Source organism: Bison bison, unplaced genomic scaffold, assembly GCF_000754665.1.
Source record: "Bison bison bison isolate TAMUID 2011002044 unplaced genomic scaffold, Bison_UMD1.0 scf7180017864170, whole genome shotgun sequence".
Classification (NCBI taxonomy): domain Eukaryota; kingdom Metazoa; phylum Chordata; class Mammalia; order Artiodactyla; family Bovidae; genus Bison; species Bison bison.
This window is the reverse complement of record NW_011494742.1, coordinates 470053-492020: the sequence shown is the minus strand read 5'-3', so window position 1 is coordinate 492020 and position 21968 is coordinate 470053. Positions and strand designations below refer to the sequence as shown.

General features: G+C 42.2%; 1 protein-coding gene across 4 annotated transcripts in view; it reads left to right on the top strand.

Moving 5' to 3' along the window:
- The window catches only part of LOC104990093 (chromosome unknown open reading frame, human C18orf25), an 85844-nt gene extending 73884 nt beyond the window's left edge, over positions 1 to 11960 (top strand). For 2 of the 4 annotated variants that reach the window (XM_010842019.1, XM_010842015.1), the window contains one exon: positions 7869 to 11960. In XM_010842019.1, the coding sequence (XP_010840321.1) occupies positions 7869 to 8058 (190 nt within the window). In that variant the 3' untranslated portion in view covers positions 8059 to 11960. Of the gene's footprint in view, positions 1 to 1714; positions 1783 to 7868 lie in introns of all 4 variants that reach the window. The other 2 variants (XM_010842016.1, XM_010842017.1) reach the window with 2 other exon arrangements.
- The last annotated feature ends 10008 nt before the right edge of the window (positions 11961 to 21968 follow it).

Here is a 21968-nt window from a genome sequence, read left to right as displayed (position 1 = left end):
GCAGTCACCATCTGTAGTGATTTTGGAGCCCAGAAAAATAAAGTCTGACACTGTTTCCACTGTTTCCCCATCTGTTTGCCATGAAGTGATGGGACCGGATGCCATGATCTTCGTTTTCCAAATGTTGAGCTTTAAGCCAACTTTTTCACTCTCCCACTTTCACTTTCATCAAGAGGCTTTTGAGTTCCTCTTCACTTTCTGCCATAAGGGTGGTGTCATCTGCATATCTGAGGTTACTGATATTTCTCCCGGCAATCTTGATTCCGGCTTGTGTTTCTTCCAGCCCAGTGTTTCTCATGATGTACTCTGCATAGAAGTTAAATAAGCAGGGTGACATATACAGCCTTGACATACTCCTTTTCCTATTTGGAACCAGTCTGTTGTTCCATGTCCAGTTCTAACTGTTGCTTCCTGACCTGCATACAGATTTCTCAAGAGGCAGATCAGGTGTTCTGGTATTCCCATCTCTTTCAGAATTTTCCACAGTTTATTGTGATCCACACAGTCAAAGGCTTTGGCATAGTCAATAAAGCAGAAATAGATGTTTTTCTGGAACTCTCTTGCTTTTTCCATGATCCAGTGGATGTTGGCAATTTGATCTCTGGTTCCTCTGCCTTTTCTAAAACCAGCTTGAACATCAGGAAGTTCACGGTTCACGTATTAACTCCTGCCAATTCTCCCTTCTTTATTGTTTCTTTGTGCCTAGAAATGTTACAGATGCTACTCTTCTTTTCATGGATTTCCCCAGTGGCTCAGCGGTAAAGACTCTGCCTGCAGTGGGGGAGACAGGGGTTCAATCCCTGGGTCAGGAAGGTCCCATGGAGGAGGGCATGACAACCCGCTCCAGTATTTTTTGCCTGGAGAATCCTGGAGTCTGGTGGGCTACAGTCAATAGGGTTGCAGAGTCAGACAGGACTGAAGTGACTGAGCACGCACACCTTTCTTTTCAGATTCTTTGTTTAACTTTCCTTTCATAATGAAATCTTCAGCTTCTTTTCCTACCAATATTTTTGTTATCTGTAGTTAAAATTATATTATTTCTGTTAAAACTTGTAGATTTAAATTCTAAGTTGCTCTCACCTTCAGTACACACACACACTCAAAGATTATCTTTAGTAGACCCTTCTCTGAACTTGCTACAGTCTTTTATTCAGATTGTCATTTTACTCTATGAACAGACATACTTATTTCAGTCTTAACTAAGCCAAATGACTTTGGGTACCTTTTAAATAACATGCTATAACATTACTTTTGAGGACTTTTTCTTACCAGGCTCTGAAATATAAAGATGTGTTTTTGTTCTTCAAATTCTGATCTTTTAGTTTGAGTCCTGGGGAAATCATATCTTAGCAGTAACAGCTTTATCTTAAAATCTCGGTGTTGGTTAATAACTGTCCATACAATGGAAGATGGGTAGGGTTGACAAATTCTATTGGAGTACTTTGAATGGACTCTTTCATCATTATGAGGGGATCTCTTATTTTGGCCCTTGGTCTAGGAATGAGTAGAATCTCACTGACTGTTGTGCCTTTCTCAAAAATTTTCCAGCAGTTTTATTTAGAAGAAGGCTGATAGTCTTTCAAACATTGAGGTTAAAAAGCTGAGAAGCAAGTTGGGGGGTGGGGGGTGGGGGAGTGAGAGGCTTTCTTATTGGTTGCTTCAAAATTGCCCCTTTAGCTGGCTGTATCTCATCTGAAATTTGTTTCTTTTACAGGTCTAGGGTTGCAGTTATGAAGTATTGATGGGCTTCTGGCAGGGTTATCGCTTGGAAGAAGGTTTTAGGTTTTGATCCACATCTTTGTGTTCTAATTGGATTTTTTGCATGCATAGATGTTTGTTTGGATTTAGTTGTCCTTTTCTTGTTTTTCCTTTTGGTATTCTACCTTGTGGGCTTTCTGAGAGCTTTAAAAAAAAAAAAAAAAAACTCAGACTTCGTTCTTGAGTTGTTCTCTTTGAGATTGTGGTTGTTCTGACTTGCATTGGATACCATTTTTCCATATTGGAAACATTCTGTTTTGTTGACCTTTGCACTCAGTAATTCTGGTTATGACTTGTCTTTTTTTTTTTTCCCAATAAACAGTCATTTTTCTTTTCTTGCATGCTAACATCTTTCCCTGCTCTTTCGTTTTAGATTTTGACATATCCCTTAGCTTACGTGTTTCTTCTAGTTATAGGCTAGAAAGCATGCTTTCTTAACTTGAATGCATCTTTTATGGCTGCCTTGGATTGCTGTGATGAACTCTTGTCGTTGTCTACATGTCATTTCTAGGTGTTATTTTTGGACAGTCCAGTTTTATAAGGTGCTGTTTGCTAGTGAGATGGGAACTTCTCTAAAATCTCTGGTTCTTCTGCACCCACTTAATTTTGCCATAAGTTTTAAGTTATGACCGTCTTGCCAATATTTTTCTTTATCCTTTGACCTTTTTCCTTCTTTCCTTCTGCCAGCCTCATTGGTAATTCCCCTAGGAAGATGAATGCGTGTAGCATGGGTCTTTATGCCATGGAACTGTGTTGGAACAGTTCTTTCAGTACTTGTTCTCTGAAGCTTTTATGAATAATCAGACTCTTATCTCCTTTCACAAACATGGTCCTGTGGGCATTGGTTAATGTTGATTCACCCGTCAGCAGAAGAATTAGTGTGAGAAGGCTTTTGCATTTAAGACTGATTGAATCCTAGAACCACTTGCTAACATTAACCCTAAAAAAGCAAGGGGGGTGGGTGAGCATTTCCCTGAAGCTACAAGGATTCACTCCACCTTCAGTTCAGAAAAATAAGTAGGAATGTTATCTAAGAGGTCACCTTCAGGATCTGTAAATGAGAGCAAAAAATGATTAATTTTTAATGTTGTTTTCTTAGAATAGTAAGTTAACTGTATCAACAGCTGATCATCAGAGCCTGCCCTCTTTCTGTGTTTTTCTTCCTTTCTACTCCAAAGTCTCTCCTTTATTGGTTTTAGTGTATGAAGAGCAGGAAATTATTATATCAAAACTTATTGTTTATAAATAGTGGATTGGTGGGGGAAATGGAAGTGAGGCCTAAGCAGTTTTTCTTGGCTATAAGACACAAAATGCGACTCATTTTATAGACCTGTTGCCAGTCATATGCAGAGTAAATGCTTTGTGAGGAAAAAGCTTGTGTCTGCACTAGAATTTGATTGGACCAATTGTAAAACAGATGAGTATATTCCCACCCCATATCTTTCATAATAGAAAAAGGATATGTGCTAATACATGGAACTGTTTTATGTTAGTTAACCTTCCAAAATTTTGAGCTTCTCACATCCTTCTTTTTAAAAAAATGTATTTTTATTATTTATTTGGCTGCACCAGGTCTTAGTCCCTGCCTGAGGGTCTAGTTCCCTGCCCAGGGATCAAGCCTGGACTCCCTGCACTTGGAGGATGGAGCCCCAGCCTCTGGACCGCCGGGGAGGTCCCTCACACGAGCCTCCTTTATAGGGCCTCTCTGGGGTTAATAACAGTTGTTGTGGTCCCATTTCTTCCTGCATTTTTTTTTCCTTTTTATCTAAGGTATTCTGTAAAGTACCATCTTATAAAATAGAGCTTGACCTTTTTCCCCCTGTACTTAAAAAAATGTGTTAAAAGTCTTGTTCTATCCTCATCCATCTCCTGGCTACCATTTTATTTAAGGTGGTTGAGGTCTTAAATCATAAAAATTTTTTTGAATGTTTTTTTGGCTTATAACACACAGAGAAAGGCTATAAGTTTGCATTCTAGCTTTTGTACCCATACCCAAGTAACCATCATTCAGAACAAGAAACAGAAGTCCCCCTGTGCCACTTCTTAATTATAGCTTCCCCTGTCCCCCACCTTGTCCCCGTAACTACTATCCTGGCTTCTAACAGGATAGTTTGCCTATATTCAGAATCTTATTAACATTCCTGACAGATGCCTCAGCAATTACTTAAATGTTTACAAGGCAGATTATTCTGTTTTGTGTAGTCATGACCATTCAAAACTTGCCTTCTAGAAAACGATTGTTGGTTCTTACTATGCTCTCAAGATTGTGTACATGGAGGAGCTGCCTTCCATGGTGATTCTCCCTTCTTTGGCGGCTGCCCTTCAGTTGCAGTTAATAGGAGACAGGGAAGTTTTTGACCAAAGAAAGGATCATCACATTCTCTGGAGAATCTAAACTTTTGAAGAGAAACAGAGTACGAGGGTTGGTTGGTGTTACTGTTCAGTCACTAAGTCGTGTCCAGCTGTTTGCGACCCCATGGACTGCAGCGCAGCAGTTTCCCCTGTCCTTCACTGCCTCCCAGAGTTTGCTCAGATTCATGTCCATTAAGTCAGTGATGCTACCCAACTATCTCATCCTCTGCCCCCCTCTTTTCCTTTTGCCTTCAGTCTTTCCCAGCATCAGGGTCTTTTCCAAGAGTTGGCTCTTCACATTAGGTGACCAAAGTGTTGGAGCTTCAGCTTCAGCCCTTCCAATGAATTCAGGATTGATTTCCTTTAGGATTGACTTGTTTGAGACTTCACCAGCACCATGATTTGGAAGCATCAGTTCTTCAGTGCTCAGGCTTCTTTTTGGTCCAACTCTTCACATCCATTCATGACTACTGGAGAAACCATAGCTTTGACTAGACACACCGTGGTGGGCACACTGATGTCTCTACTTTTTAATGTGCTGTCTAGGTTTGTCATTGCTTTCCTTCCAAGAAACAAGTGTCTTTTAATTCCATGGCTGCAGTCACTGTCCACCTTGATTTTGGAGCGAAAGAAAATAACACCTGTCACTGCTTCTACTTTTTTCCCTTCTGTTTGCCATGAAGTGATGGTTCTTTGAGGTGCTCAAGTAAAGGTGACTTCTAATAAATTTTCTTTTTTGCTTAAAGTAGCCCAATTTGTTTTCCAGTAACTGGAGCTATTTATGACGTAACTACAGAAGTGGTTTAGTTTATATAGCTGAAGAAATGCCTTCTCTCCTCATTATTTTTCCTTCAACCTTTCCTCATTAATAAATATCCTCTCTAAACCTCTCACTCTCCTACTCTAGACACTTTCTAGAATCTGCTTTGCTTTTTATTGTATTATTCCTAGGGGCTAAGCAGTCTTCTTACAATAAAACATAGTGTATAATACTTCAGGTGCAGTCTGGGAAAGACATGGTTATTTAGTTGGAAATAAACTCCCCAGAGGAGACCTACTTTTGTTCTCGTTCCATGCTTTACTTTCTTAAGACCCTGGGAAGTTGTCTTTTGGTCTTGGTTTTCTCTTCTGTAAAATGGGAAGATTGGATTAGGTCCTTTTTAAAGCCACTCCTTGATGTCCTGATGTTACATGGTGTGATTATTTTAGGAGCAGTGCAAAGTAATAGTTGGGAGTAAATACTGCTTTTATTTCAGAATTATTTCTTGCAGTTCTGTCAGAGATTACATTGACTTTTTTTGGTAGCTCTTCATTCCCTGATTTTTCTAAGTTTCCAGCCAGCTTTTACTTCAATTACTGCTTGTATAAATGAGCATTTGAACTGTTGAAGAACTTTATATTTTTTAATTGTTGGTCTGGGCTTGTCTTTGCACCCTGCTGACTCTTTTGTATTTTGCCTTACCCAGTTTAATACACACCTTTGTTAAGTGGCAACATTATGTTGTGGAAAGCACTGGACCAGAAATCAGACTTGGTCTGAAGTTCTCTTGCCTACACTTTCGAACAGTGTGACCCTGAACAAGTCATGTAATCTCTTAAATCCTCAGTTTCCCTGTCAGAGGATGGATGATGGCTTCCACGTATACTTCATGGGTCTGTTGGGTGTGTCAGATGTGGAGAAACTACTTAATAATTGTAGTATTCTGTTGTCATCAGTCATCAAAACCATTTCTTGAAAATGTTGAATGGACTCCTTTGACTGACTTTCTTCCATGACTACTTGGTCATTTAATCTCAGTGTATTTAAAGAGTGGACAGATTTGGATTAGACTTTGGGTTTTTGTGTGTCTTATTTTAATGCTTTTTACTAGCTACTCTGAAAATATGGTGGCCTCTGGGTTAGTAGCTGCTTGACTCATTTCTGGAAAGATGATGGCCGTCTGATAACTATAACAAGTCCACATTCTACCCCTACTCTGGCCGCAAGGGATCTGTTTTTTGGCACCTCTCTTGGGAAGGGAGTCCTTTTCAGGCTGGACTTTGTAGAAGCTGGGCCTCTTTCTGTGATCTTAAGGATCCTCAGGGGCAGTTCTATAGCTAAACTTTGTGTGTGCATGCACGCTCAGTCTCTCAGTCAACTCTTTGGGACCTTATGAACTATGGCCCACCAGTCTCCTGTGTCTGTGGGATTCTCCTGGCAAGGATACTGGAATGGGTTGCTATTTCTTTGTCCAGGGGGTCTTAACCCAACCAGAGATCGAACCCACATCTCCTGTGTGTCCTACATTGGCAGGCACATTCTTTATCACTGAGCCACCTGAGAAGGCCAAATTCAAACTGAAACACCATCAGTCCTCCTGCTTCTAAGCCTTCAGACTCAGATGAAACTACACCATTGGCTCTCATGGGCCTCCAGCTTACTGACTGCAGACCTTGGAACCTCTCAGCCGCCATGAATTCCTTATAATAAACTTTGTCCATTGTTACTCTAATGTTTCTTTTGAACCTAGAGGTGCAGGTGGCATGGAATAGAAATTGGAGTTCTGAATAAGCATCACTCATTGTATACAGGTTGTCAGAACAGCTGCTTGCGATCCACTGTAGTAGTTTGTGTGGTTAGAATCATGCCACTTGCCCCTTCTCACGGGTGCTGCGTAGTGACGGGTCTTACAGTTGAGATGGGAAGGCATAAGGAGCAGTGATAGCTTGTGCTGCTTGCCTTCCTCTCGTTTGAATCAAAACTTACTCCATGGCTCATCCTGGGGGTTCATGGTTCTATCATTTGACTGGAATGTGCAATTCAATCTGGAGGTATTTCTGAAACAGTTCTCTCCCAGTCGGTGAACTTTGAGACATGTCAGCTTGGCAGTTCTGACACTCTTATAGAACACTTCTAGAGAATCTAAGCTAAGTACTTCAGCCTTGTTATTTTCACTGAACTAAAGCATAAGTGTTTGTGATGCACTAGCCAGGTTTTTCTGTTGTCACCTTCAAGATGAGGAAAATTGGTCTTTAATTCATGTTGTTGTTGTTTAGTCGCTAAGTTGTATCTAACTCTTTGTGACCCCACGGACTATAGCCTGCCAGGCTCCTCTGTCCCTGAGGTTTCCCAGGCAAGAATACTGGCGTGGGTTGCCATTTCCTTCTCCAGGGGATCTTCCCAACTCTGGGATCAAACCCACGTCTCCTGCATTGGCAGGCAGATTGACCACTGAGCCACCAGGGAATCCTCTTTAACTCATGACCTAGTACGTATATAGACATTTAAAAATCTAATCTGTAAAAGGGGTTTTACTGTTAACTGTTTTTGAAAGTAGTATTAACAAATATGTCACAGAACTTATTTTAAGAACAGATTCCACCTGTATTTCTTATTGTTTCATTTGCTCAGACTAATTGGGCATCTTAATTTTGCTTGGAATTTATATGCTGCCCTATCCTGAAGATTCCAGAGATATAAATGAATTCAGAGAAACAACATCTAGTCCATCAGTAACAGATCTAGATATAACTCAGGAGCTTGTGACTGAGGCAAGGCTTTTGGCATTTCTTAGGCTATACTGAGAGAGGCAGGGAGACAGACAGACAGACAAACATAGAAGAAAGGAGGAAAAGGGGGAAGGATATTGGTTGTGGGTTTTATGAGCTTGTGCAGTAGGCTTATCTTAGGAAAAGTATTAATACAGCTGAAGCCGTATTGCCTTCTGTTTTTGCTCTGATAGGGTTAACCATGCTTTTGCTCTTCATCCCAATTGCAGGTGTGTTCATCCTCGAGGAGGTGTGATTCAGAGTGTTTCTTCATGGAAGCATGGCTCCAGCACACAGTATGTTAGCGCCCGGCAAACACAGTCATGGACTGCTGTGGCTCCTCAGCAGACTTGGGCTTCACCTGCAGAAGTTGTTGACCTCACACTGGATGAGGATAGCAGACGCAAATACCTGCTGTAATACAATGTCACTGTGTTTCCTCTGCACTGTTCCCCTCTACTTCCTCCTCCTCCTCCTCTTTGTGACATGGAAGTTCATTGTCATAGCTTCAGCCTCAGAAGCTGTTTGTGGCATTTGTATAATCAAAAACTCATGGAAAATTGCTCTCCTTCCCCCTCCTTTTTTTTTTAAATTAAAAGAAGTCACTTAGGAAAATAACTTATCACAGAGAAAAGAATTTCTTTTCTTGTTTCCCTCAGTAGGAATATGAGAATGATGACGTTTATAAGACAACTTCATTTTACTTGGTGACTTTCAGTCTTGGGGAAACTCTGCCCTCCTTTTAGAATGGTATTTTAATTACCAGGTAAAATGGATTTTAGTTTCTGAGTCTTGTATTTATTTTTCTGTGTAATAAAATTAATATGTAGACTTGACCACTGTCAGCCCACCCATTGGCACTCCTATCTTAGGGCATTTGCACACATATTAGTCAGGTCCTTATTGGCACCTAGTAGGGCATGTGCATTGAAAACCTGTCCTTAAAAATAGAAGACAGAAGTTAACTTTTTCTTTTAGCTTAAGTCTTCTGCCTTCTTTCCTAACTTTGCTCCTGGCTGACTTCCCACAACCCAAATAATTAACATGCCCTCTTTGTGTTTATAAATACTGCTAAGGTGACTTAGTTGATCTCCTTGTTGCAATAATTCATAACCCTTTGGAAAATATCTCCTTGTAAGGCAGAGGCATTTCAGATAGATACCCACCATGAGGTTTGAGCATCTGAAGAGAGTATTGAGAGATCCCTTTCCCCCTCCCTGGTTTGTTCAATGGGAGAAACAGAACCTATTACTTAGGTAGACTATGCCTAAGTACATAGCTAGTAATATGAAAATTGTGTGACTTCTAAGGCTATGGGCACTTGTAAATCTGAGAGGACAATGCCTTTTTCCATAGCTAGTCTCTCCAAAAAGGATGCATAACAACTGTTCAATGCTTGAGCTGAAGTTGACCTGATGCTGTATTTGGGTATTTTTCTCCTCTACCTTTTAAAAGTGGAAAGATCAAAATGTATCATAAAAATCAGATACGAAGCACATTAATGGCACTGTAGATTTTGCAGTATCTAACAGGAATTGTAAGGGGTAGTAGGAGCTTCAGGGAATTCAGGAAATGCCAGTGTTGGAGTTCCATGGCATTAGTTACTACCTTGTTTCCTATAACGTAGTTCCTAGTGAATTACTTTACAAGCAATACCTAGAGTTAGAACACTATATGCTGTGCACAGGGAACAGTGGAGTAATGCTGGCGTAGAAGACCTCACTTTGTGTTTTTCCACAGCTTTTGTGTGCTTTTTTCTTTTTGGTTTCCATTTTCACCATACAGTGTGGCTATAGCCCTTTGCCTCCCTTCCCAAATGTCTCGGTGGCTCTTCCTTATCGTGAGAGCATGAGAAGGACTGTGTTCAGCTTCCATTCAGTGGACACGCATTTACCAAGTGCCTGTTCTGCATGAGGCACTGTGTGGGGTGGTGCTGTGGGGCTGCTGTGCTGAGCAAGACCCCCCACATGCACACGAGTCAGAGTCTGCCTGGCTCCACAAGCCTGGCCTTTCCTTCTGTATTTTGTAAAGACTCGTCTGTTCCTTCACCCTTCTTCCTGCTGTTTGAGTTCATCTGTATATCCTTCTATGGGAGTATATTTAAGCATGTCTTCTCTTCTGATAACATCTCATTTGATCTGGCCTCTGTTGTTCATCAACTTTTTATTTTCCTATGTATGTACTTTTAATAGATGAGGCTTTTGAAGAGATCGTAAACCTCCAGTTTTAGCCCCTCATACATGGCCACAATTCTAGGCAAAAACCAAAGACCCAGAGGCCAGAGCAAAATAGGACCTTCTGCAGATTCACTACTGGTATATCCTTGGACCGTCACATTTTACTTTAGGATTAATTTATTGAATTTTACTGTTACACATTGTTTTTGACTTGAATTAAAATGCTAGACAAAGCAGAAATGTACAATTTCTGGTCTGTATTTTCCAGGAATATCATTGGGGAAAGGATAGAGTTATATGACTTGAAGTTTTTGCAGCTTATTTTTCTCCCAGTATCAGGGCAGAGCCCCATTTTATTTCATTTTTAATTTAATTTTTTGCTACACCTGGTGGCTTGTGGGATCTTAATTCCCCAACCAGGGATCAAACCCACGCCCTCAGCAGTGAAAGCGCAGAGTCCTAACCACTGGACTGCCAGGGAATTCCCCAGAGCCCCATTTTAAAGAACTTTTTTGCATTACCTGTTCTTATGTTAGCAGTATGTTTTGTTCACTTCCATATAGCAGGTGATTTCCCAGGGCATATTTTCTTTAGTCCCTCACGGTCATCCTTTAATGAGAATTCTTTCAGTGTGTTGTAGGCACTCTGGGTTGGGAACAGAGAGTGAAGTTTTAACCAAGCTCTTTTATGGCTTTTTGCTTTTGTATTGGGTTAAAGTTTGCCCTTACCTGTCCCTTTTCCACCACCCTGACTACCTGGCTTAGTGCACCAGCACGAAAATTAAGATGCAGAAAGCAGGGAGGGGAAGGGATGGTGGAAATAGTAGCTTTTCTCCCTACTAGTTTGGGACTTTTCCACCTTCTAACTAACTATAGAGAGACTGTGTTTCACCTCTTCTTTGGTTGCCAGGTCCAGGAGAGTAGGGATATGGTTTCTGGCAAGCTATTAATGATAAAATTCTGTGGTAAATATTCTGACATTTTAAATTTCTTTAAAGGGGATCTTTTCTAACCAGTTTTGCACTTGGTAGCATAAACACTTTATACTTCACAGTCTCTTCAAAGTAATATCTCTGCTAAAATGGTACACTTTGGTCACAGATTGGTTTATGGCACCAACATGGCTAAGTGCCCCCCTTCCCTCAGTTTGAAACCACAGAGTGGTAACTTCGCTACTGCATATTGCCCTGCGAGATGTAGTTGCTGCTTGCTTCATTTTGATGGAAGGGGCCAAACTGAATGGACTCCATTATTCATAGCAACTGAACATCCCATAAACTCGGCTTTCATTTTACCAGTTGTGAATATGAACATCTAATTTGCTAATTTAGTCAGTCGTTCATTGTTACTTTTAGCAAATTAGCACCATAGGTAATTTAAAAACAAATTTGTTGCCTGCTTTTTATATATACTGTGTTATAAGGTTCTTGAAAAAGCTGGGGGCACAATTTTGTCTTTTAAAGTTTTTTTTTTTTTTCAAGGCAAAGAGCTCCCCCCAACCCGTTTCTCAGTATGTGTATGATGCGACTTCCATGTATATATAAAAATGACTGCGCCCTAACCAAACTTCCTCAGATTGTGCACTGTTTGTTTAAAATAATCACGTATTTTAGTCCAATGCTGTTGTATTTTTCATTTTATTTAAAACACTACGTACTTCTTATTCTTTTAACAAGTTTTAAAGGATAGTGATCTTAAAAAAAAAATCACTGGATAACTAGGAAATAACTTTTTGTTGTTGTTTTGTTTTTTAAAGAGTACAAAGGTCTTTAAAGCCTTTTGCTCCTCTTACCGTGAAAATGAAATGTTAGCCATTGTATGGCTAGGAACCAATGCACTTGGTGGTTAACAGATCTGCTGTTGCTGGAGCGTGGACTTGATGCAGTGACGACAAATCATTGCTTAGAATTAATGTTTTAAAATGTGCAACTCTAGTTTTTAAAATAGACTTTGGTTCTTCTTTACGTTCATTATTTAGTTTTTGTTTTCATTTAGTATTTAATGGTCTTTGGAGAAAAAAAATAAAACAGAGTGTTATATATATATTTTTTGGTGCAAGATAAGATTTTCTGTTTTTTGAAATAAGTCTGTAGCATAAAGGTTAAACTATTTTAAGACAAAATAAAATAGAGTGTATTTAAACAAAGATAATTTCTGAGGATTTTTTTTTTCCTGTCTGCTTCAGTTAATTAGATGGTGCCTGGAGCAGCTCCCAAGTTAGCTTTTGGATGTGAGAGTGAATTATATTTTGTTATCAGATCTTATTGTTTAAGTTGCCTGATTTTTTTCCAAGCAACAGCTGTATCCTACTCCTAGAATGTTTTGCAATTGGCCTTTGGTGTATTAGATCTAGATAAAAATAGTTTTGTACTGGCTTTCCTGTAGCCCCCACTTCCCGTTCCAGTTTGAACCCGTGAGATTTCAAAGTCAACTAAAGGCTCCCTAGTGCTTGACCCCTTTGCTCCTGGGAACAAAAGTCAGCTGACAGTTACTTCCCAGAGTTCAACGTGCCAGGGTAAAATGCCATGACTGCGCGCACTTTGCTCGTGGTTCAAGCAAATATAGGATTTTCAAAAATAGCCTAAAGAATTTTCCTCCTAATTTGGTTCTATTTTCAGGTTTTTAATTTGGTTATCAAAATGATAGGAACTACTGTATTAGCATTTTATTACTTTTGTAACTCCACATCAAGGAGAATGAGGAACCAGAGAGAGTAAGGCCTATGTTTATTTAAATATTCACTCCTGGATCTCTTCATGTTCATCGAATTTTTGTTCTCCTTGCACTGGAAAGAGACCTGTTATCAGGAAATGTTTTTAGTTTTTGAAAATGGTTCTTTTATACCACCTTGTGTCTGAGACCTACTAGACATGTTAGTACCTGTGAGGAGCTTCTTTTCTTGGGGTCTGGAGGAAATTTTTTTACTTAGAGTCTTGCTTCTGAATCCTTTTGCCCTTGGAAGCTGCTTCTGAATAGACAAGGCATGAGTAAGTAAAATAATCAGTAGCTTGTAATTAATCTCATTCTGACTTCCTCTTTCTATCTTACGCTGGCTTTTGGCCTTGCCTTCTCTTGAAAGTAAAAGTGTTAGTCGCTCAGTTGTATCCAACTCTTTGCGACCCCGTGGACTGTAGCCTGCCAGACTCTTCTGTTCATGGGATTCTCCAGGCAAGAATACTGGAGTGTGAGTTGCCATTTCCTTCTCCAGGGGATCTTCCCAACCCAGGGATCGAACCTGGGTGGATCACCTGCATTGCAGGCAGATTCTTGACTGTCTGAGCCACTAGGGAGGCTTCCCTTATTTGTATTTTTTTCACAGTAGATGACAGCTATTTATAACTTTAATCTTAATAGAGAAAAATTACATAAATCTTTACGAAATATCTCTTCAGCTCCAGTTTTGCAACTGAAATAATACGGTGAATTTCTTGTAGGTTTTATTTTAACAATATTGCTGATCTATAAAAGAGTGATTCTGCTAGGTTACTGGTAGGTATGATTTTCTTTACTTCCTTGACTCTGTGTTTGGGAGCCCTGGTTTACAGAATTAGAGGAGTTCCTGGACTATACAGTGGAGCTTTTGACTGGGAGAATCTGCCTGGAACAGAAGAAGGCAGTGGCAAATACTGGAAGGAGCAATGAACTCAGAAAAAGATGCTTGTGATTATCGTGAACATCATTGAGATGTGGAAAGAGCATCCAGTAGCTCAACTGAGGTTGTGACACTGTTGGCTCAATACAGCTGCCATTGCACTGCTTTGTGGGTAGCATGCCTTCGAGGTGGAGGTGACTTTAGGCAAGGATCCCTTTGTGTAGCGAGGATTCACCACTTCTTTCCTTTCTGCCAAGCCCTGAGATCTCATTTGGTAGGTGGATGTGAGTCAAGGATGAGAGTGAGTGCTGGCAATGAAGTTAACCCTCAGAAAGGAGGAGGCAGCAGTGGCTGGGTTGGTCTGCTCACAGGTCCTGGGCTTGCAGGTGGGGTACATCTCTTGGTTGTAAATTCTGTTGATCTAACTTGTTACTCTTTGGCAAAGGAAACTATCTGGTACCAGTTTTTTCCTTTGTGTTTTGATAATTGACACCTCAGAGGAGTCATTCTGTTTCCTTTCCGTGATTGCTCTCTTATAAGAATGGGAAGGTGAAATGTTGTGGACAGTCGAGCCCTTACACTTGGGCTTGTGTCTAAAGGAGGCAAGTCTGACTTTAGGATGGATCTGCATCTGCAGTACGAGGGACATCAGACCAGAGGGCAGAGGGAATGATATTTACAAAGCCTGAACCAGCGTGCAGGAGACCCCAGAAAGACTATCTGACTGCTAAGGGATTTGATTTCTACGCCTTAAAATGGAGCATTTCTAAAACTTCTTTTCTTAGATTAAAAGATAGGGATGTGTTTTTTTAGGGGATAATTCATTGTTCTGCAGAGCCATCGCTTTTCAGGTAGTAATATAGGAGAATGGCTCACTCCAAAAGGCTGTTTTACAGTTTTGTCACCTCACAAGTGTTTTGAAGGCATTGGATAATGAACACTCACAAAACCTTTAATTTGTACAAACTCTTTTATTTTCAAAGTTTTAAAAGAATCTGTATTTCAAAATTTCCACATGGGGTTAAGAAGTGGTACAGATTGTTATCCTCATTTTGCAGATTGGAAGACTGAGAACAGCAGAATAATATATCCAGATTTACAAAGTTTGACTTAGCGAGAGAAGATTTTTTTTTCTTGTGGTCCAAATTAGGACTTTCTAACTTTAAGAAAAACAAAAACCTCTTTTCTCCACCTTATTTTTCATTCATTCTTATTGCTACTGATTCTACTTTGTTCTGGCCTGAACTGAATTGGAAGAAGTCTTTCCCAAGAAGGTAATGTTTGATTGGTTGCCTTTTTTCTCAGGCAAGTGGTCACAGATTTAAACATCAGAACCACACACCTGCGTATGCCTCTCAGCCCCAGCTCAGGATGGCCATGAAACTTCTTTCTGCAGACAGATTCCCTGTCTCACAGTTTATGGAATAGGAAAATACAGATGGTCAATAAACACAGAAAACATGCTCTGGTTCACTACTAATTATGGAAATGCATGCATATTACAGGACACCATCCCACATAGGAAGAAGCAGTTAGGATTACAGTTAAATCCAATAAGGAGGCAGGACAGTGGCAGCTCACTTGTTGGCTTGTTTGAGCATAATTTGCTACAGCTATTTTGGAAAACAGTGAAATTGTCTAGTAAAACGCTGAATATGTATATACCTCAAGCTGTAGACTGACTGGGTCTCTCTTCCCTCCCTTGCATATGTTGAAGCTCTCCTACCCAATGTGAGGTTATTTGGAGGTAAGACCCTTCACAGATAATTAAATTTATATGAAATCATGAGGGCAGAGCCCCCATGGTGTGATGAATCCATGTTCTTATTAGAAGAGGAGGAGACCTCAGCCTTACATGTAAGACAGTACGAAGGCAGCTGTCTGCAAGCCAGGAAGAGGACTCTCAGCCAGGCCTGACCATCCCAGCACCCTGATCTTGGATTTGCAGCCTCCAGAACTGTGAGAAAAAAATGTCTTTTGTTCAAGCCACCACTCTCTATAGTGTTTTGTTGTGGCAGCCCAAGCTGGCTAAGATACCCAAAACCCAGCAGTTACACTATCTGGGATAATACCCTTGAGCAACTTTTATTTAAACTGTGGTAGTAACCTAGGTAGAGAAGTCATGAAATCAGTTCAGTGTCTATAAACCATCTTTTGTTTATTTAAGGAGATATTAACAACATAGAAATAGCAGGAGACAATATTGTTACACAAAACTTCTGTTATATACTGATAAACATCTACATACAAATATATGTATGTGTACCTAGGGTCAAAATATATATTTTATTTATTTTTACTGTGGATTGCAGTAAGAAGATATGGAAAGCCATGGTTCTAAAGGAACTGGTTTATGTGCTCAGAAATGTTTAGTGTTAGTGTTTAGTTTTTCCTAGTTTTCGGCTATTTCAACATGGATGTTCCTCTATAGAACAGGTAAACATTGTATTTATAGAACATTTAGACACTGTGAAAATTAATGAACTAGAGCAATATTTATACACTTAAATTAGTTATATCAACATGGATAAACATCAGCACTGTGAAGTGGGGGGAAAGCAAGTTGCAGAATATGTATGTACTACATGATGCCATTCATATGAAGTTAAAAGACAAAGTAACACCACATTTTGGTAAAATACTGATGCACACATAGTAGGAGTATAAAGAAATGCACGAGAATAATAAACACCAAATTCAGAGTGATGGATACCTCTGGATATGGGAGGTAGGGAGGGGACACAGGGATTTCGAGTTTATTGGCAGAATTTCTTAAGCTGGGTAGTGGGGACACATGTATGTTGTTATTGGCACCTTTATGTATATCTTAAATATTTCATAATAAAATTAAAGATTGTTTTCTGTCTCCAGTAGAAGGAATAAAAGTTCTTTATGACATTGCAGATGATATTAATGGAAATGAGTAAGATGTGAAGCTGATTCCTTTTAGATGCCTGCAGCACCTTTTGGATGTATCACCGTAAGCAACGAAAGCAATTTGATAATTTGGGCTTTAACAAAACCAATTTTATGCTTCAAAGGACAACATCAGGAAAGTGAAATGACAACCTGTGGAATTGGTAAAAAAAAATACTTATAAATCTTATATCTGATAAGGGTCTCGAATCTAGACTATATAAAAACTGTTCCAAGTCAATAATAAAAGACAAAAAAAAAATTAAAAAAACCTATAGACATATCTCCCAGGAAGAGATACAGTTGGTCAATAACACTTGAAAAGAGGCTCGGCATCTTTAGTCATCAGGGAACTGCAAATCCAATCCACAGTGAGATACCACTTCACACCTGCTAGGACCACGAAAGTCAAAAAGTCAAATAGCAACAACCGTTGGTAAGGAATTAGAGAAGTCAGAAGTCTCATAGATTGCTGATGGGAATATAAAAAAGGTACAGCTACTTTGGAAAACAATTTGTTTTCTCAAATGGTTAAATGTGACAGTAATTGAAGGCGGGCATGACCAACTTTGTTATGGGGTGTGACCTGCCCTGACCCTGAGATGCAAGTTCACCTGGAGATCTACCCTCCATGGAGAGAGGGGCAGCTTGCTGAGGGTGAAGATAATTCAGCAAGAAACGAACCATTCCCCACTGAAATATAAGTGCTTGTCCTCAAGGCAGGTCAGGACCATTGCCTGTGAGCTCTTGAGACCTGCCCCAGGTTTTTGCCCAGAAAGCTTACAGCCATCGCGAGAGACCGTTTCTGACAGCTGACATCCCACTACAGCGGCCCTTACTGCATCCTTTGGGCAGTGAGTCACATGGGGTCAGAGTGGGGGCAGTTTCTCGCCAGACATGCCCCTGCCCTCTGTGAGATTCTGCTGCAATTGCCACCCCCACTTGCCTGGTCTCCAGCTCCTGAGAGTCGCTGTCACTGCTGAGAGTTCGAGGTGTCCCTCGGATGCTGAGGCAGAAAACACCCTTAGGACCTTAGTTTTATGTAGTGCTGGGTTATCCAGTTACCCGGTTTCATCTAGTTAGTAATTTTCCACTTCCCAAAGTAGAGGGCTGAATTCTGCTGATTAGCTTTTTGGGCTCTTGGCAGAGTAGGTTCGTTTGTTGTGACATTAAAGCTGTATACCATTAAAAATGCGAACCTTGCACTCAGTGTTAAAACATGCAAAATCTTCAGCATAGGCATCAACCAGTCAGAACCCGCACTGAAAGTAGGGCTCAAGCAAGTTCCTGTGGCAGGTGTCGGATTAACCCTATCATTGCTGGACTGCAGATCCTGGGGAGCGACCAGGATGGTCAGAAGGGTACGCCAGGGCTAGGGCATAGGTCAACTGCGATTGAAATGTGTCATTATTGTAACAACTGATAGGACCAAACTAGTGTATACTGTCACTAAGTCAGTCTTGCCTTCACCTAACCTGTCTGTGCCTCAAGTTGCTAACTCATTTAAAGTGGGGCTGGGAGGACTCCCCTGATGGGATTGTCTTAAGGAGTAAATGAATCCAGGGCCAAGTTGATGGCAGCAGTCTTACCAGCTCTGCACCAATCAACGCTATTCAGCTGACTCAGCCAGGAAGCATGTAGACCAAATTAAACTTGTCTTTAGGCTGCTAACAAATCTCATGGTCGCAAAGTTAAACTCTTGGAACATCTTTTCAGAAGTGAAATGCTTCAAAGGAAGCAATCAGCAGTTTGGGTATGTGATAACTGGCATGGGGTGGTGAAAATTAGAATGTCCCAAGGTCTGCCATAACTGCTAACAAGCTGTGTGACCTCCCGGGGTCAGCCACCTCTCTGGATCTCAACTTCTTCATCTGTGAAGGGAGTATGCATGCAGGCCTACCACTGCAGTGAGGGGGGCCCACCCTCATCCTGTAGGCTGCTGAGACCCAAACTCCAGGTGCGTCTCTGTAAGGGGCAGAGAAAGGTAGCTCAGGGAGCTGTGGTCACGCTCATCCTTGGTCTGGTGTATTGCCTGAGTACATCGCTCTGGTTGGCTGGACAGCCTGAAGAGAATAGAGGCCGATTTTGTGTCATCAGTCTCATCAGCCCTGTAACCTGAATCAATCCTATTTGACTTAGCTCAGCCAGGGTCTGTGTGGGCCAAACAAAACTGGTCTGCAGGCCTGACTTAGCCTGCAGGCTGCCAGTTTGCTGCTTCTGTACCATGCAGATTTCACTGGTGCAGCAAATACTAAATGCTTCTTATGTTCTAGGCACTGGGCCAGACCGCAGGGACACAAAGGTGACTGGAAGTCAGCCCTCACCCTCAGGTCACTTACTCCATCTGGTGTAACAAACCGTTGTCACAAAGCCTGACAAGCGCTAAGACAGAGCTCAGTGCAGTGGAAACAAGAAGGCTCCCTGAGCCAGTTTTGGGGTGGAGTGAACAAATGGAGGAAGAGCTTGTGCAGACAGTGTTGGTGAGCTAAGTTTGCAGGATGTCAGGAACTCTGTGAGGTCAGGGGAGATAGAAGGTGGAGGGTGTGGGTGGATGCTGTTCCAAAGCTCTGGAAAACATGGAGGTGAGAAGGAAAGCGTGGCTCTGGAGGAACTGCAGCTGGCGGGGAAGTGGGTGAGTGCTGGAGGCTGGAGTTGGGAGCCATGAGGCAAAGGGCCTTGAATGCCTCACTAGCATCTCAGATGCTCTGGCTGTTGATCTCCACCAATAGAATGTGTATTACCCTCAAAAAGCCTGCATTTTGAGGCAGAAAATGAACATCTAAACATATGCAATGGAGCTGTACCTCAAATGATGGGAACCCTAAAGTATTATATGGAGGAGGAGGAAGCAGCTTTTCCTAGCAAGGAAATGGGGAATTGGAAGTGGGAAATTTGATGAGGAAGCTTGTGCAGGAATTGAACAGTTACATGAACAAGGCTGTCTCAGGTGGTAGGATGAACAGGGAGGAGAAATCAGAATAAAGAAATCAATTTATGAGGTTGCGTCTTCATGATTTAGTTAGAATATGGGGGTATTCAGCATGTGAGTGAGGAAGGAAGAGTCAGGAAGAGAGGTTCATGGGTTATTACATCCACTGAGTGGGAGATGCAGAGAAGGACTCAGGTATAGGGACTGCAGCAGAGGCTTTGGGGTGCCCCACGTCAGCCCTCTGAGATGACAGGTTATTGCCCTTTGTACTCTGCCTTAAGAAGGAGACAGCACCACGTGCCATGTCCCTCTTTGGCTTTGGGACACCAATACTACTGCAGTTGGAAGTACTGTTGCCGTTATGCATTGAGCCACTTAGAGCAAGGAAGTGCTCTTCAGCAAACCCAGGCTAGAATATAAGCTTCCTTGCTGCTTGTACCATTATGACACAGTAAATTCAGTGGTGCTGGAGGTATTTTTGATGGATTAGGGTGTGGTGTGGAGTCTGGCAAGCCCCAGTAGGAGGGGGGTGCCATGGGATCCTACAGGTTTTGGAGTCAAGGCTGTGCCTTCTGTAGCAGAGAACTATTCACCACTTGAAAAGCAGCTCCCAGCACGCTCTTGGGCCCTGACCATGCAGCATCAATTGACCAAGGCATCAGCTGCTCATGATGAGCTGAGTTTTGTACCATTCATGTGTCCCTCCTGTTGTACCAACAGGAGTCCGGTCTAAGATGGAAGTAGTACACCTAGGATTGGGCAAAAGGCCAAGGGGCATGAGTAAGCTGCACAGACTTGCTAGCTGCACAGGCTTCTTCCCCAGACCTCCCAGGCACACCCCCGTTGTGTAGATGGCTCTCCCTCAGTTCACACCAAGCATTTTCTTGTGACAAGCTGCTGGAGGAAGAAAGACCCCAGTTCTGGTTCAATGTGTTGATGTTAGCCAAAAACAGACTGCTGGTTTCACTAAAGCCCCAGCAGGGTAGCCCTGAAAGACGAGTGGAACCTCTCCCAGTGGGCAGGACTTGCAGCAGTGTATCTGTCCATCAGTGTGCTCTAGAGGGAGAAGTCTATGTATTCCGTAAGGATCTGTATTGGGGGCTACGACAAAGGAGCTTGGTTGGTCGGTCAGGCCTGAAGGGAGAAAAAAGAAAGGCAAGGAGGTCAGGGGAAGCAGCACGTGGGCAATCCTATGGGAGTGGGCACAAAGCGTGTGGGTCGTCATTATGTTCCTGCTAATGTTTGCCAGAGACCACCCAGCACAGAGGAAGTGCTCAACAGCGTGACGCCCTGTGGAGGTCAGCCTTGTTCTCGGCCACTGGGGCTTGCACAATGAGCCCACGAATAGGGTAGCCATGGGGAGGCATGGAGGCTAGGCAGGGGCTCCCTTCAAGGTGGTGCTGTTCACCGCCATTGCTGACCGATGTGTCAGCTCAGAGACAGGCTCCAAGTCCTTGAGCAGCCAGCTACTTGAGGAAAGTTCATTACATTCGGCCCCTTCCACCTTGGAAAGAGCAGCGACTCCTCCTTCCTGGGATTGATACCTATCCTAGCATCCATCTGAGGGTTTACAGAGTGCCTGACTTATTTACATGTGATGCCTCATAACATCACACCTAAGAGACCCATCTTATGGTCAGGGAAGTGTGCTGATGGGTATGTGATCACGGAATCCTCTGGTCTGATATATATCAAATTGCTGGAGGTTGTGGATCTCATAGGATGATAGAATGATTTGCAAAAACAGCTAAGGTCCCAGCTTGAGGAAGACACTAGGTTACTGTCACCCAGAGTGGACCTGTTCTATGGCACTGAGTCCCTAGTTGCAAGAATACACAGGTCCAGGAATCAAGGGTGAATGTAGAATTGGTCCCTTTCCCCATCACTCTCAGTGGTCCACTCGTAACAGGTGAGAGGACGTCTGGAACTCAGGAGATGCACTCAGAAACGTGTGTGTCTTGAACTCAGGGCTTCCCTGCTTGGTGGTATCAGAAGAATGGGCTCTTGTAACAACTCTGAGCTGACACGGCCAAGTCCGCTGAGGGCTCAGCCTCCTCGGGGATGTAGGTCTGAGTCATCGCATCAGGCAAACACCTAGACCAAAGAGAATCTTGAAGAGGTGGTGGAGAAGGAAGGTAGCGATCAGCAGTGTCGCCCTCTGGACCTGCTGTAGCAGCGAGTCAGGTTGTAACCTGTCCCATTAACTCTCCTGTACAAACTGTTTTCACTAGAATAATTATGGCTGACCACTACCTTGAGTGGAGAAGGAAATGGCAACCCACTCCAGCTTCTTGCCTTGAGAATCCCATGGACAGAGAGAGGAGCCTGGTGGGCTACTGTCCTTGGGGTCACAAAGTGCCGGACACAACTGAGCGACTGAGCACTACCTTGAGGCCTCTGTGACTGAATAGACTTACTGTGGATCTGAGTGGTGCAGAGGGATAGACTTGGGGGCCCTGCACTGCATCCCCTTCATTAGCCTCTGATTTCAGCTGCAGCCGTGATAGGTCTTTGTGAGCTTAGACTCGTGTTGATTGCACCCCCAATTCAAGCACACGGTGTGTGCCATTTTGGTATCTATTCTAGAGCCTTCTTTTAAGCCACAGGAATCTGTTTCACTTGTGTCATTCAAACAGCACAGAGGGATTTCCCTGGTGGTCCAGTGACTAAGACTCCATGCTTCCAATGCAGGGGGCCCAGGTTCAATCTGTGGTCAG